General features: G+C 37.5%; 2 protein-coding genes across 3 annotated transcripts in view; both read right to left on the bottom strand.

Annotated features, from left to right (window-relative positions):
• dnajc6 (DnaJ (Hsp40) homolog, subfamily C, member 6) overlaps positions 1–831 on the bottom strand; it is a 43,258-nt gene extending 42,427 nt beyond the window's left edge. The window contains exon 1 of the mRNA XM_036570246.1: positions 587–831. The gene's annotated coding sequence lies outside the window, so the exon portion shown is untranslated. The remainder of the gene's footprint in view (positions 1–586) is intronic.
• Positions 832–3,757: 2,926 nt separating this feature from the next.
• On the bottom strand, positions 3,758–17,066 carry ak4 (adenylate kinase 4). Of its 2 annotated transcripts, none has more exons than XM_036570253.1 (6): positions 16,955–17,066; positions 16,504–16,655; positions 13,764–13,883; positions 10,609–10,781; positions 7,910–8,028; positions 3,758–5,542 (listed from the first exon to the last, which is right to left on the bottom strand). In XM_036570253.1, exons 2-6 carry the CDS (start codon positions 16,643–16,645, stop codon positions 5,416–5,418), a joined length of 681 nt encoding a protein of 226 aa, XP_036426146.1. In that variant the 5' UTR covers positions 16,646–16,655; positions 16,955–17,066; the 3' UTR covers positions 3,758–5,415. The 2 variants fall into 2 exon arrangements, with proteins under 2 accessions (XP_036426146.1, XP_036426145.1); XM_036570252.1 differs by having other exon boundaries at positions 16,847–17,027.
• Positions 17,067–17,598: the final 532 nt, after the last annotated feature.

Genomic DNA, 17,598 nt, shown 5'->3' with positions numbered 1-17,598 from the left:
TAATGCCGTCGAAATGTAGCCTTAAACCAGCCGTTCATGATCGTCAGCCTGACTCATAAAGCCCCCCGGTTTTATTATAAGAGACAAATCAGAGCTGATCCCACCACAGAGAGGAGAGCTACCTCCACTGAGTCCAAACACTGCTCAACAGAGACGCTTTACTGCAGCACGAAGCTGAAGTAGCCTTCTTTTTCGTCAGCTTCTTACCCGAATTTTCCGTTCCACCTTAAACGGTGCAGCAGTTCCTTTCATCCTAATAGACACCCGAACGGAACTGCTGCAGCATTTAAGGTGGAACGGGAAATTCGAAAAAGAAACCAACTTCAGCAGTGTTACTGCAGCTTTCACTGATGGTCTGTCCTTCATATGAGCCAAAAGCCTTAGAGCAGAGCGCGGAATCCCCGCCTCAGCAGGCTGTGTTCACCGTGTCAGGGTGAGATGCACAGCAGCCTCTGCGATAACAGGGATAAATGTAACGGGCACGACTTGTTGTGTAATCGCTCAGTCTCAGTCACAAACGCACGACGCTGTGAACGGCCGATTCTGAAGGTTTCGGAGTAAAAGCAGATTTGTTAGCGCATCCTACCTTCCAGGGCGCTCATCCTCCGCGGCTCCTCAGCTGACTGCAGAAGCGCTGACCTTTGCTTTGTCATTCGCTGCCTGTCAAAGGTCAGATCACTCACTGCTTCCCCATGGAGTCGCTCTGCGGTGCTAAGGAGAGCTCGGGAGATGGAGGGAGCAGCTGGTTGAAGGACGGAGGCTGAGCTGCATCAGCGGGTCAGCAGGCTGCTTTTCATCACGCGCAGCATCATCTACAGCTCTCATCCGCCAGAGCCTCAATGATGAACGCCTCCACTGATGTCACAGCACCGCTCGACAGGCTTAGTACTGAGAGCAACATATTCAAAAACAGTGCAGAGAAATGATTTATTAGATAAACAAGATCTTATTTACTGTATATATATATATATATATATATATATATATATATATATGTCTGTGTGTGTGTGTGTACATGTATACTTATGAGATATGAGATGTGATATGTGATATTAATTGTATCATTAGTCTGTGTGTGTGTACTAATAATTAATATAATATCTGGTAATACAGACCCACATGCGCACGCATACATTAAGCACAAGTTAGCCTCAACAACTAAATATTATATAATTTGTTCAGTTTTTAGTGTGTCCACTCTTTGCTTTTATTACAGCTTCCATACTTTGGAGACTTGCTTTCAGTTTTTCAAAGAAAAACCTTTAGACTCACAGTGTCTTCTCACAGTAGAGGGATGGACAGAAACTCCTGTGGATTTTTTCAGATTTTTTCAGCAAGAGTGTAGCTTGATCTTATAAAGATGAAAGTCTAAAGTACTGTTAATCTGTTTTGGTGGTCTACCAGGTCTTGCACAGTTGTTAGCAGTTCCATTTTCTCTAAATCTTCTAATAATTTTTTGAACTCTACTTTTGGAAACTTCTGTTTTTTTTACATATTTTCCTTGACTTTGCTCTTGCTTATGCAAGTGGATTATCTTATATCTAATTGCCTTAGAAATATCTCCTGGAAAATGAATAACTTGTACCTTTATGGCTATTTTGACTGCAAATTAAGTAAATGAAAGGTGGTCTTTGCCTGAGGGTGGTCTTTGCCTGAAGGTCCTACATAGAACTACAGAGATTGTCGGGACACAAGCAGTTGATATTGCAGTGAAATGGCTTTATCTAAATGGAGCTGTATATGAAAACATTTCAAATAAAAAGATGAAAAATTCGTACAGTGTGAAGATTTATTGTCATGTCATTTGACCAGGGGCACCCAAACGTTTGCATACAACTGTATATATACAGTGCACATAAATATAAACGATTATAAATAGAATATATCAACATATGAACTACACACACACACACACACAAACACTATCTAAGCCGCTTATCCTTCTGGGTCACAGGAGGTGCTGGAGCCTATCCCTGCCGACATTGTGTGGAAGGCAGAAAACACCCTGGACAGATCACCAGTCCATCACAGGGGAGGACAGACAGATATTAACATCCACACACTCGAACCTAGGGGCAATTTAGTGTGTCCAATTGGCCTGACTGCATGTCTTTGGACTGTGCGAGGAAACCAGAGCCCCCAGAGGAAACCCAGGCAGACACGGGGAGAACCCAAAAAGGACCATGGTCACCCGAACATATAAACTAATTATATTATAACTAATGTTTTAATTAACTTTTTTTTTTCACTTAAAATATATTGTGTCACTGAGAATAAATATGAGATGATACACAGATCAAATACTCTTAGTCATCCATCAACATGGAGAAGATCAGCTAATACACTAATTAATAGTACATGTATAGAAAAAATGGTTCTTCAGGGGGTATTTTGTAAAGAAATTGGTTCTATATGCTTCTATTATTGTAACTTGACATCATAATAATAGCAGAACCCTTTGTGCTATGTAGAACCCTTTTCAAAAATGCTCTGTAGAGAACCTTCTACACACTCAAAAAAGTTGTTTCTTGAATGGTTCTTTAGTACAGAAAATGTACTAAAGAAAAAACACTCAAAGAACCCTTTGGATGATTAAAGGGTTCTTTGCATCAAAAAAGCTTTCTTCAGATTGATGGAAAATGTGCTGTAGATGGATCTATATATAACCTTTTTGAAAATTGTTCTATTTAACACTAAAAAGAGTTCTTCTACCACGACAAGCTTGACATCTTTTTATCACCCTTTTATGATGCGAAGAACCCTTTAATCATGCAAAGGGTTCTTTGAGTGGTCATGATTCTATACAGAACCATTTTACTAAAGAACCCTTTAGGAGTGATAGACCACACCATTAACATAAGTGCCTGGATCTGGGTTCTAAGGTCAGATAAGGCCACAAAATACAGTTTTTTGGCAACAGACGTTCAAGATGAGCTTGGTGTAAAAAGAGTCAAGGTGGAAATGGCCCTAATCCTCAGTATTAATTAGTGCTGTTCTTGGGAAAGGGACAGTGCACAAATGTGTGGAACATTTTTTTTGTTTTGTTTTTAGAAAAATCTTTATTTTTTACTCAATAATTTTAAGCTACATTTTCAGTTCAAGCTTATGCTGATATATAAAGACATTTTTCAGTGTTGTTTGGTCATTTTTACTATGGATGGCAATAATTCTGGAAGGTACTGTAAATCGTCACTGCCCCCCCCCAAACCCTCCATATTTTTCTACCCCATTTGTGCACCAAGGCTGCCCTTTATATTTGTGAAAATTCCACAATGAATGGACCAACAGAACTGTTCCAAAATTACCTGGAATGAAATCTCTTTAAACTGACTTGGATTAAAACTAAAGAACATTTTTGCCCTCTCCTATTAAGTTGCCATTTTGGAGATACTCGTTTTTCTTTGGACAAAGATGAAATATAGATATGTAAATTGATTAATATAATATATATATATATATAATGTAATGTATCTATGATATACAGTATATAGTTTACATTTAAACTTTCTGTTAATTATGCAAAATATATTAACAACTTAGCAATAAATACAGTTAAATAAAGTTAATAGGAAAGTTGTTTTTCATTTAAATATAAATGCACAGTCAGTTTAAAAATATATTGAGGCCAGATGTTGGTCATTACATTTTTGGCAAAAAACATACTTTTCCATTCACAGCATCACCAATACTGAGAGGCAGTGATAGTCAAATATATGTTGTTACTTGGTGGATGAAATAAAGCGATAACAACACTATTCATTTTTGAAAAAATATGTTTATTTCTTTTGGAAAGGGCAGATTCAGAGCCCACATAAAGTTAAGGCATCCCGTGTGGTACTGCACAGCAGGAGGGTGTGGAGGAGTGGAAAACTTTTCCACAAGCCCTCAACATTTTACAACCTTTGGTTTGCAGTTTTAGTGTCTTTTCACACAAAGAGAGAAAAAGAGAGATCCCGAAAACTTTTTCAGAGGTAAAGCAGTATTTTCTCTCATTTTGAGTTACATGATGAGCACTGTACAGTCTCTCTCTCTGAAGCTGATGCTCTGACACTGTGGTTTAGAAGCTTATCTCGTTTATTTTTCAGCAGGTGATTGTACAATCAGATGCTCAGGGCTGGGATTTGGTGCAGCCCAAGTTGAACTATATTCACAATTTTATGATGAGAAAAGCCTTTATCTTTAGCTTTATCTGGTCAAATGACATGTTTTGTAGGTTTTCGAAGTGAAACTAAGTTAACACATCCTCTACAGGGAACAAGTTTAAATATGAGAATGTTATTTGGCACACAAACTCCCCAATATGTTAAATTTAGCAAATATACAGTAACTGTGCAGAAGTGTGTTCTTTGTGGAGGATCTGTATTTATTTTCACTTAGAAAATCAACAAAACATGTAATTTGACTGAGGGTGCGTTTGACATTTGCATACAACTGTTTATCTTCATCAAAATTATGTGGTACTGAATGACATAATATGTCTTAAATTGACATATATTTGCTATATATGTTGGCTAGGCCACAATAACAAATAGAAAACATCATTAAAACACTTCAGAAGTGCTACAAAGGGGAGTTCACTCATCACTGTCTGCATGTGGCACTTGTAATAGATAAACACTCACTTGGCATCACAGCGTAGAACACTTTAAGCCATTCCTTACATGTAACATTGTCTCAAAGTCTGTTGGTCCGAGTGTGAAGAGCCAAAAGACCAACCATCAAATTTCTCACAGCTAACATTACGCCTCTATCACACTCTCCTGAGGAGACTGCACATACAGTATCATTTAAATCTGTACACGCACTCAGTAACTGTAGGATTCACATATTGTAGTGGAAAATTTCACCGTAATAAAGAAGGCAGCATAAGCCATAGGTGCAGCTTAAGTATCAAGAAAAGGTACAAAATCACCTACAAAGTCATTGGAATGTTGGACTGAATGTGATGTTAAACTACTAGACATTCCCTTTCACAGCAGTCACATATATTCATTATTCCCATCTGATTCATTTGTAATTACTTACATACTACACTGGGTAAATATGCGAAAGTGAGCCTCGACTTGTCTAATTTTAAATTTCTGAATATTCGTTTACTCTTAATCGATAGCATTTATGGCCGTACTTCCTGGAAAAAAGGTAAAAACGTAACTAATAACCAGGTCTCTGTTACTGGCTGAGATGCAAACTTGACCAATGATTACCGCAACAAAAGCTGTTTGAAATAATAGCCAACGAGTGACAGAAGCAGCCAATAATTAGCATTCCTTTGGTCTGTTCTTTAAGAATTAAGGGCTTATCTGTCTTTCAGATGGATCACTTTTCAGATGCTTTATTTGTGGAATAATGTAGTGAAGGTGCAGGTGATGTGAGATAAAGCAGCGCTATACTGGTGTTTGATATGCAACAATTCCTTCAGTGAGTTGAGGCTCTCTGTGTGTCCAATCGATCTGCCGGAATCTTGGTGCTCAGGAGAGAGCTGATATAGGGCCAGATCTGATCCGTGTCTGTGTCCGAGAATGTGTGCAGAATTCCTTTGGCCCTGCACGTAAACAATACAAGTGTTATTAGAATTTAGACTCTATAGCCTATTACAGTAATTTAATCTAAGAGTGCATTTGAGCAAAATGAAGAGAATCAAGTATTATTTCTGACAAAGTGCTTCGTCTTTAAATGAGCTCTAAGAAGGAGCAATGGTGACCACATACAGTGGGGTCCAAAAGTCGGAGACCATATTGAAAATCTGTCTCATAAAGAAGGTCTGCTCAATGTCTAGGTCTCAAAATCAACATCATACTGATGAAGATATGATGACACAAGTGAATAATTCACTCACATCCTCACATACTTCACCAAGTTTTGATTGAGTTCTCTTTTAATACTCTTTCAATGTGTTTGAAATCATTTATTGCTCCTCAAGGAAGGAGTCCGAAACACAGCCGACATTACGAAATATTCTTCAAAGGTTCTTCAACCTCACTAAGGCCTTTGTACAAAAAGATCAGACTGTATTAAGATTGTATTAGCAAAGAATGCTTTTCACTAGTAGCCTCAGACTTTAGGACCCCACTGTACATTTAATACACATTAAACTACCAAACAGCATAGATTATTTATAAAACATGAAACACTAACAAATGTAAACATGAAACACTAACGAGTCTAAAACTACAGTCCATGCCAAACCAAAAAAAATAACCATTGATGAGTATTAAATCTGTTATCTAAAGCTACAAGTGTAACCTTATAAAACTGAAAAATAACCTATGCAGTTAAAAATACTTTTAACATACATTTCCATATATTTCCACCTTTTCCACTGCAATATTGCATCTATTAATCCACATGCTGTCAGCACTTGCTTTACACATTTCATCCGTGCATAGCATTTGAACTAATACTGCTGTGCAAGGTTTCTCTAACACTACTGCAATCATTTCTGCACTGACTTAATCCTTACCACACCTCTCTCTAGAATGTAACACATTGCCTCTTTTACTTGCACTGGCTGACCTGGCAAGCTCTGACTATCAATGCTCAACAGACTAGTTACTCTTATAAATCAGTGTTGAAGTAACTCTTAATGTGCTTATTTCACACCAAACAAAGTTAAACTGGACTCAAATTAACCATGAAGTTAATTAAACACTAGTGGATTACTGTGTAGCATAACAGTAAGAGTGTCAGCCTCTAAAAGACCACAAAGACCGCAAAATTAAAATTCCAGACAAATGCTAAGCCTAAAAGCTCAAACTGTGCTCACAGAACACCAATACACCAATACTCATTATTCAATATTCATTATAATGCGGAAATGTGCATTCTGTGCGTTGTAAAAGGCCCAAATCCTACATTTTCCTGTATTTTTTAATCCTAAAGTCTACTTTAATGTTTGTGTCAGTAATTCAATTCACATTCAGTTTAAATTTTCTTTATCCCTTATAATTAAACAGGCCATTTTTGTTTTTGTGCCTTTAAGAATGATATATAAATGACCTCTGTTCTGATTGGCTGTCCTGTATTGCACATTGTTCAAAAAGCAGACCAGGCTGAAACATTCCTTATAACTTCAGGGTGAGGCAAAACTGTTTGTTTTTGGGACATCAGAAAAAAAAAAGAATTCAGAACAGGCTGTTTGGGCAGTTTAGTTTCCATACATAGACTTAAATAGTATTTCCATGCTACATCAAACTGTTCTATTTAAAAAAAATTGAGGATAATTTAATTTTATATGGTATAAGTCCTTTAAGTAAAGACTGTGGCAGACATGCCCTTTTTTACTACAGCTACTTCCACCACTTTTATCTGGTAAATAGTTTATCTGGCTTTTATCCATCCATACTGATGCAGTTGTTTGCTATAGTTGCTTATTATACATCATAACTGGTTACTGATAAATAACAAAATACCATTTGACCGTAATAAAAGAGACAATGGCTACATAATATATTAATTTAATTGTAGTGCAAATGTATGGTACCATTTTAACCACACACCACGTTAGCAATGCCAAAAGCTTGCTCATGTACATTGGTGGCACTACAATTTACTAATATGGTCCAAATCAGAATTAACAATTTCCATGTGACCTTTTTAAATTTCTACAACATTTCTGTAGTACATGACTTTTCATATATATGTATGAATTGGGAAAGTGCTTTGTTCAAATGTGGTTAAGAGAATGAGATTAATCTGAAGTCTGACAATGCAATAAGGAGAATATCAAGAATGAAGATGTACAAATGCTCAGTTCTTCAGCACATTGCTTAGTAACAAAAGAGAATGATTCTGTCCTCGTCCTGTAACAAAGTCTGAACTGCCCATGAATAATTGATTCATAACTGCAGGGAGTTTATTTGGGTCACTCTGTCAACAAGCATCTGTCGCTCAGTCAACTCCCACAACTTACTTGTATAAGTCTATGACTGGCTTTGCCACATCTTTGTAGTGCCTCAGTCTGGCAACCAGAGCCTCTGGCTTGTCGTCTTCCTGTTGAATTAGAGGCTCTCCAGTGATATCGTCCACTCCCTAGACACACAGTACAGAACAGAGGACACAATGGGACATAAAATAGGCTCCTAAATGGTTTCTGATGACATTATGGGGCACAGAAAGTGATATGATAGATATTTTACCACCCGTGTGATTCTGATGCCATTCCAGAGAACATTCCAACATGACAGTGATATTAACATTCGAATAATTGGCCATGCTATGGTGTTTCTTGTGCCTCAGGCTTACACGTCTATACGTATCCCTTTATTGTTCACCGCTGCAATTAGTTCAAATGCCACAGGCACAAGTTTTAGTATCAATTGCACTCTGCTAGCGATTAGCGCTGTCAAGTTCGGTTGCAGGCCAGTTAGTAGCACACAATAGCTACCAAACACATAGAAGAACATATCATTACTGATCACTAATAAAATAATGACAATTAGGTATTTAAATTTATAGAAATATTTGCAAGCATCTAACAGCTATTCAGCAATTCAGCCTCTCTGTACAAAGTGATGTGTCTACTTTTAACAGTAACAGGCAGAAATACATTCTCCACTTCTCTCTATGGTCAGATGGCAGACTTTTTCTGATTCTGACAAGCCAACACTAAAAATTCAGGCAGAGTGTTGCAAGGTAAGCTAACAATCACATAATGTTTGCATATGTGTAATGTAGTGAAGCTGCTACTTTAGCTGTTTGGCTAAGTGGTGCTACACAGCCACTTCAGACACCTGTGCTAGTTAAAGACTTTCTTTGCCTGAACTCAGTGCACACAGGCTTTCATCGACTCAAGCACTCAGTTTTTCTGGCCTAGAACGTAATATCATTAGCCTGGGGGACTTGCTGGGAAAATAAGCATATCGTCACTGATGGAACAAAACCTCTTATCTTGATTTCTGACGTTTTTTTTTATTTATTTACGGAATTTACAAATGCCAGTTGCTTTTTATACTGTGTAAATATATTTTAAAAATGGAACAATAGAAGGCTTTTTCTCACAAACATGACAAATACTGAGACCCATCTTGAAAAACCTTTAAAAAAAACTGTACTGCTTTTTTTGGATTTACAAAAATTGATGCCTGGTTGAATAATTAAAAATAAACCTGAATGATTTATTTGATTTTAAATTCATTCTTAGTAATATATTTCCAATTTAAGTGACCATATTCTCACTACCACAACACAGTATAGCCCTGTTCACACCTCGTATTGACACCCATCTCGTGTGATCTGATCATAAGTGGACAGCGCGATGTGTAGCTGTTTACACCTGTGTCTCAACTGCGTCTCAGTGATCGGATTTGTCACACAAAAATATACCATATTCATATTAGACCACATGAACTGCTAACACGACTTGTAAACAAACAGTAGACGAGATGAAAAATGAAGCTACGCAGTTGCTTTTGTCTCTACCGTGATGAGCAGTTGATTAAGGTGGTCCTTTGATGCTGTCGACGATGCATCAAGATGCTTTAGCACACCGTAAATGTTATGTGGTCAAATGTGCACCTGACCACCCCCAAATGTGTTTTGAATGATCTGATCACAATGTGTCTACAAGATGTGTTGTACCCTGTTCACACCTTAACTTATCGCTGTCTACTTATGCTCAGATCACCCAGGATGCACGTTAATGCCAAGTGTGAACAGGGTGTACTTTTCATAATCTGTATTCTGTTGTTGAATCAAGTATTTTAAAGCAAATAATCAAAAACATATATTTTACACAATAAAGTATTCTGCAAAATTATCTCACTGAAGCCATTGATGTTTTTCATTCTATTTGTTTCACATAACATTTAGTTGTTTTAGCTCACTTCCTTAAGAGTTTATAAGGAACACATTAAAGAGATGCAACAGTCAAAAGTGACACAAGTTCATTTTTCCTAATTAAAAAAGGGTAATGAGAAACAGATATGTAGGTCCACTGCAGTAATGAAAAAAAAATTAAAAACAGAAAAATGATTGCTGTACCTTATTCAGCTTCAGCTGATCTATTAAATTATATGTGTATTTGTTTTTATCTATGTGTTGATTATGGCACTTAAATATTTAGGGACAAGACTTCAGGTGGTTTTGTGAGAATGACCCAGAAATAGTCCAAAATCAGGTGGAGAAAAGTCTTTTTACATTAACTAACATAGCGTAAAGAATGATTTCGCTTTCTTCTATTAAATTACCATTTTGGAGATACATGGTTTTGTTTCTGACAGTGACGATATACCCTTATTAGCCATCTCATGCCTCCAGACTGGAAGATAGTGTGTACTGCATGGAATATTCTTGACAAATAATGTATTTAAAATTCAAAGGTATTAGGATATGTGACAAAAAAAACTCGAAATTTAATTTCTGAATGCAGCTGACAGCCCTACCAGGCATGTAGATTTAGAAGGTATTCGACATTGGTAGTTTGACATTAATTACTGGAATCATCCAATTTGATAATAATTTTGCAGTCAAAGGCAAAGTCTTAATGATATTTTATTAACAATAGCTCCAGAAATCACATAAGTGCTTCTTTTGACTTCAGGAAACCTCCAGTTTGACAGCCTTCCTAACTATGAAACAGGCTACCACAGGGCAGGAAAGGAAAGTGCCTACCTGCACACGAGGAGGGTTGAAGCACATGTTGTATACCCTCCCGCTGGCTGGGTGGATCCAGCGATGACTCAGTCTTTCCTTCAGTGTCTCCAGGGGGATGTTAAGGCTAATGACTACGTCCAGCTCACAAGCACTGTTCAGAGCTTCAGCCTGTGCTAAAGTGCGGGGAAAGCCTAGGGAAGGAGGAAGCATTCTAAATTTCACTGATTTTGCTCTTCCAAAATATTTCCAGCTTAATCATATTAAATGACCATTTAAACTGTACAAATAGGAAAAGCCTAAAATACAGGAGGAGCAACAGTATTGTGTCCTAACATGGAGGTATTCTGGTGCAATTTGTAACACTGTTAAGAAAGAACAGCAACTGCTGGCCATCTCTAATTTTTGTTACTCGCCAAGATGTCAGTCAAACATATTACAGTTTTATGCCTGGAACTCCAGGCTGGAATGACCTGTAGCAAAGGACTATTATTTAAGAGTAATCCAGCATCACTGTTCACCAGCCTTTAGAGCAGAGCAGGCTGGATCTGTTTCGAGGTCAGACGCCACCTTCCTCACTTGGTTAGTGTTTGATATCTGATCTTTTACTGGGTGAAGGCATTTAACAAGCAAGCAAAATGTGCTTGAAGTGTTCACTTGGAGTGTTTGCTTAAGTCTGTTTCTAGAATATTCAAGTACACTGTAGCAACTGTGGTGAATTCCTCAAAGCAGAGATAACGGTGGAAGGTAATGGATTACAAGTGAAAGGATTCTTTGGATGATTTGTAAACAAAACACTTCTACAGAAGTGCTTCATGATATCACTGCCTAAATGAATCAGTTTCTACTTGAGCTTACTACTCTGTGGAGCCCCTAATGTGACATGGTGATTATTTCTTTATACGATGAGGCCATAAATTAATATATTGAGGCCACGAGGCTACAAATGAATATATTGAGGCCATGTGGCCACAGGAGACGTAACTCATTGCTTCAATATAATAATTTGTGCCCTCAATATATTCATTTGTGGCCTAAAAATATAAATTTATGGCTTCAATATATTCATTTGTGGCCAAGTGAAACTTCACTGATGTAATCACCATGTCACCTTAGGAGCTCAAAACTATTCTACTATTCAGCTAAAATCATTTTTGAAGTAACACTGTAAAGAAAAGTCACCGTAGGTTTATCATTCAGTTCCTCATCTTAAGGTTTATTATTTGGACCCTTTTGGAAAATTTATAAATTATTCAGTAACTCCTTTGAAACTAATAAGTAAGTTATGTAGTTATGAGTATAAATAATTGAAGTGAGGGCCTACAGGCAGATTCTTAAGGTTTAAGGGGTATTATGGATTATATTTATAAAAAATCTACAGCTTTGACACACAGAAGGGGAATTCCACCGATTTTTCTAAATTTCTGAATAGGTCAATCGTTGAGATATAAATGAAGTCACTCAGAGTGGTTTGATGTGACGTGGTTCATTGTAGAGATTACTGACTTAAACTTCTTTACAGTGGTGGTGACCGGTATCAGGGGTCATTAAGTCTCCAATGCAAATATAGCCATTTTATGTATTATCCAAAACCAACATGTGTGTCTCCTGGGTTTTTATATGTAATGTCAATGATAATGGTAAAATAATTGTAAATCTGAAAATCTCTGCATGTACCTCTTTGATATGAATGGATTAAAATATATATCTATAGTTTTAGGTCAAAATGTTATCTTATTGCAAAAATAAAATAATGTCTTAGACATCAGGCAATCAGAAAGTGTATTCATAACTATTTTGTGTGTTAAATTTCAGCTTTTAGCAGTATTAGGACGTCTGGTTCCTGTCACCACCGCTGTGAACAAGAATGTAGCATTTCACGTGAAACCACTCTGAATGACTTTGATTGTAAAGTAGGAAGAAGTTCTGAAAATATTCTTTACATGCAATTACAACATTATATATTTACTTGCACAGTTGTGTGCTGAATGTTATTTACACTGAACTTACATTCTGTAACAACAAGCTTGCTTCCATGTCAAAAATGACAAAAATCATGAAAAAAAGGCTCCTGTATTTATGGAAATCTATTAACAGAGCATTTCAATGGCAAAACATAATGCTCAGACTTCTTGGTATACATAGCAGGCGTATACACGCCACCATGTATTTTTTGCAATGTCACAGAAAGTTATATTGTCCGAAAAAGTGAGAGACTCATGAATGCTGTGTTTCTTCTCCATGCACTCACTGCCCTGTGTAGCAGTGACTCAGCAGGTTAAGGCTGCACACTGAGAACACATGTGGACCAGGAAGATTTGTGTTCTGATTCTATGATGGGCACCAAAAATGTTGACTTCCTCTTTCCTCTAATCACTGTTGTTATGTCCTTGAGCAAGAGCTGTTGCAGCATTTAACAGAGCACTACTGTCTTTGCTACCCCGCCATGGCAACCTTGCAAAAGAGTACAATGTTCAACGGCTCCGTCAAAAACAGATAAAAGCAAAAATACAATTGTGGCATTTCAAAAATATGAGTTATTTTTGAAGTGCACAAGTGTTTCTGTTTTTATGGATAGCCTTACAGAACTCCTCAGTGTTCACGGTAGACATAGGTATATGTTATCAACGATTAAAAGTCCAGAGTTATAACTATTTAAGTCTGCAAGACTTTTTGCATTTGTTCAGAGGTAAAAAAATGACAAAAACACAGCAAAAATGTAAAAGATTGTGTTTCTTTTCTAAGCAAAAACTGTACGCAGATTAATAAAGTTTCCACATATAGGACAGAATTCCTCAGTTTGCTTCAAAGAACCACAAGTGAAAAATAATTCATTTAACATTACAAAATGCTTTTGATTCTGCCAGTGAAAAAAAAGATACGAAGAATTAGGCAGAGCGTCACTGAACAGGAAAAAAGGGAGCCTATTATTCTACTTTAGCTTGACATATACAGTGATGGTAATCATAAGATGATCTGAAGATCTAAGGGAACTGGCTGATAAGCCTGCAAGCACATAGAGAAAGAAAAACAAAACTAGCCAAAAATACCTCTATGTTTATATTAGGAGCTTGAATTTGCATGTTGATCAGTCTTCAAGCTTGTGGGAAAGATGCTAAGAAGTGGTGCTAGAAATAGTACAGCTACAAATCATGAGGAGACGTTTTCTACTGTACCGTCCAAGAGCCAGCTGTGACGGGTCATCGCCTCCAGTCGGGGAAGCAGCAGACGGGTCATGACATGGTCTGGCACAAGTAGACCCTTATTTATGTACGTTTTAGCCAAGATTCCAGCCTCTGAAATGGGAGATAAAAGCATTGTCAGTGTCCTTTGTCTTTAAATGAGGAAGATAAACTGATTTTTTATCTCTTTATTAATGGTAGTTTCCTTATTAGAAATGTGAGTCACAACCTACGAGATGTTTACACTGACCACATATGTATGCAGTACACAAGCAAGCTTGAAATGGTTCTTCTACATCTACCCCACAGCTAAAATCTGCAGTGAGCAATCACTTACACACGAAATAAGATAATAAACATTGACACCCAAAAACAAGGTATGAGAATAAGACTGTTTAATCCTTAATTTGGCAACTGCAACCTTAAACTTATCTTATAATGAGTCTCTCTGAAGGAATGAAACGTGGAAACAAGTGAGGTAACCATACCACCTCATTAAATGAATGTAAGAATGTGATGCAGCTGGTGTACAGTTTATGGGTTATGGGTTATTTAAAACCCTGAGGAAATCTAGCATACAGTGGAGTCATTGTGACTCTGGAGAATAGATGTGTTGAACTATATTCTCAGAAGAAGTAGTGGGATAAAGTAGAGTAGAGCCACAGGGTTAAAGCATTGTTTTCAAGTTAAAGCAATGTTATTTTGATTAAATAATGACACAAGGAGAAGCAGAAGTAGCTAGCAAGAACAACTTGAGTAAAAAAATAGCAGGACCAAAATCTTCTCAAGTATTGAGTAACATATAAAACTGCAGTGGACCTTAGTATATTCACATTCATCAGTATAGGAACTGAAAGCTGTTAAGCTGTTCTCTCCTTTTTAAGATCCTTTTGGTATGAAATGAAGCTCCAAACACGAGTGATTAAAATGAAACTAGGAAGGAGCAGGTTCCTGTCCTCCTAAATATAGAGTATATTATTCTGACTGAAAGCCCACTTTAACTCTTTAAACCCCTTCATGGATGGGCCAACACAAATAAAAGATGTGTGCTGTTAAAAATGTGACTTCAGTAAGGAATTCTGTTTTAAAAATGCCAATAAAATGTGCCTTAATTAATATCGGCAAGAAATCTGTGTGCGTCAGAAGATTATATTGCTTGACATGAAACAGTCTTCATGCCAAACAGGTTTACCTGGTCGCTTCAGCACAATCAGAATATGTTCTAATGTTTTTAGCTAAAATATCAGTTGATTCAGGGGTTGAGCTGTTGGCTTGTTCTGTATCAGTGAATTTATGTGATAGACTCACATAAATGTTTACATTTAAATGGTTTGGAGTTTTCAAGCTTTTCTCATAACTTTTTTTTGACGATTTCAGACATTCAAACGAAATCTTTGAGTTGAATCAACTTACTGCAATTTAGTTTAGACCTCTCAGCTTTGCTTGATAAATGTTTGGTCAATGCAACCTTCTTGAGTAAAACCCCACATCATTCCTATGGGCTTTTTGTACCATGTATTGCATATTGGACGTGTCTTTCCACCCTGTTTACCCTACCATCTGTGTGCTGTCACTCTCCCCAGCCTACCTTCCCTTGGGCGTTTTCTTGTTTTCTAAACTTCTGTAGCTCATCTCAGTCAGGACTGGTTGAAAATCAGTGTCAAGGGAGTCGAGTTAACAAGTTCTCTGGACTAAACTGTCAGCATTGGCAAGATGGTCCAGGGTAATATTAAGTTGGTTAAGACATTTTCACCAATGTTCAGGTCAATTATCAAGGTTTTGCAAAACGATATGAATTTTTTACAGTGATAGTCTAGTTTAGCCTAGTAGTTGATTTAATTTACACTTAGTTGTCCTAACAACAACTCAGTAGACCTATCTGATATAAGTTCAAAATCGATGATTTAATTTTTTAAGTTTTCTTGTTCATTTATGCATCTATTATAGTACAAGAATTACAGTACAAGTCAAAAGTGGCCATATTAGCTTATTAGCCATCTTGCTTCTTAGCCAAGCTTACTATGTGCTCTCAAACAAACGTCTCAGTTACACAGGATCATGTGTATTCAGGCAAAGCCTACATTTTTGACTTGAGAGTTAAAACATAAGTAAAAAAAAACTCTCATACTGCTAGCATGCATGCTAAAAACATTAGAATTAGCTAGATAACTAACCTATAACTATAACTAGATAAATAACCTATAACTAACCTAGCTAACAAATAAACAACCATTTTCTCAGCGCAACATGAACTTTTCTCGCTTCCATTAGTCCTATATGTCTCAAAGAATGTATTTACTATTGACATTCAGTTATTATTTTCTATATTATTTACATTCAACATATTTACCTCAGACGACTCCACGACTCTCAATTTACATTTTGTTTGCTGCGAGTTAATATTACTGTAAATCTTATGTGGGAAGTGATGACTGCGATCATCTCAAATAACTGCGATTAGGCGATTATGTAATTCTGACAGACCTACTGCTAATCTGTTAGAAGCAAGTGTGCAGAGCTGCTGTCCTGAATCAAGGAACAGAAATAACTTGCAAAAAACGCTCAGTAATGCCACTGTAAGGCGCTCAGCCAGCACGGCAGCTTCAGCTACTGCCGTTTTCCTCATTTGAACTCTCTCAAACTCCGAGCAGAGTCACTCTCTCACTCCGGCTAACGTGTGAAACGTGCGACCAGAGCTTTCGAAGAAAAGTTTAGACACGTGGAAGTGACCCACCCGTGTTGGCAGTGATGTTCTCCCTTAGGAAGTCTCCGCTGGATAGATGTTGCAGGCCGAAACCTCTGGCGATCCGCTCCGAGATGGTGCCCTTCCCCGAGCCAGGCGGACCCATGATCACGGCTCGGAACAGTCTGGACATTTCCTCGGTCCTAAAACAGGACACATGATAAACAGACCAGAGCAAACGGGGTTTAGCACAGGCGAAGCTGGATGGGCAAAATGAGGCTAAACTGTGTTTAGCAAGTGGACCGAGTTGGATGGGAAGCTAAAATACCCTAAAGACGGGGAAAAAATGACAAGTTAAAAAAGGGAAGCAGAAGGCAAACTAACTTAGTCCCACCTGATAAACCCCCTCTTGTAGCTGATGGTGCCTTTCAGTTTCCACTGAGACCAAATCAACGTGTTTTAGTACAGTTAAGCTAAAAGATTATAAATGCCCTCCACCCACTTCTGCACTGAGATGGAGGCCGCCTCTCTCTCTCCCTCCCTCCTTCTCTCGCTCTTTCTCTCTTTCTCAGTCTCTGCAAATGAATGGGCGAGAAATCCGAACGCCCTCTTTTCCGAACACCTCCCAACACAGCGCAGGGAAAACAAGACGAAGAAAAAAAAAAAAACGCAAGGCGCGCACAGGATCATGGGGTTTGTAGTACCGTTGTCTAACCCTGATAAATAATCTTGATCTCGAGTGTAAACTTCAGCTGCGTGCAGGAGCTCAGTGGAGACCTCACAAGGAACCTGTGGGAAAGTCTGCAGGAGCCTAAAATCACATTAAGTTACAAGGGCTGTTACTTCAACAGCTCTCTGACTCATGTAGAAAAGTAGCTCCCGAAAAAATGAGGCGGAAAAAAAAATCAAGTTTAGAACCGCAGTGGAACTTTTTAACACATCAAACAAGAAGTTTGAGAAAAGGCACCTTCAGAGGAAAGAAACCTCCAGAGAATTAAATTAAACCCACAAAGGAAAAAGAGCTGAATATACCTAAATATAATAAACCTAAAATTATTTTCCTCACAAACATAGGCTACATACTGGCAAAAATAATTACAGGAAAATAATCAGAAAAGCACTAATGCATCAACATACTTAAAGAGA

This window comes from Colossoma macropomum, unplaced genomic scaffold, assembly GCF_904425465.1.
Source record: "Colossoma macropomum unplaced genomic scaffold, Colossoma_macropomum, whole genome shotgun sequence".
Classification (NCBI taxonomy): Eukaryota; Metazoa; Chordata; class Actinopteri; order Characiformes; family Serrasalmidae; genus Colossoma; species Colossoma macropomum.
Note: the sequence above shows the minus strand (reverse complement) of the source record. Positions and strands in the feature narration are given on the sequence as shown.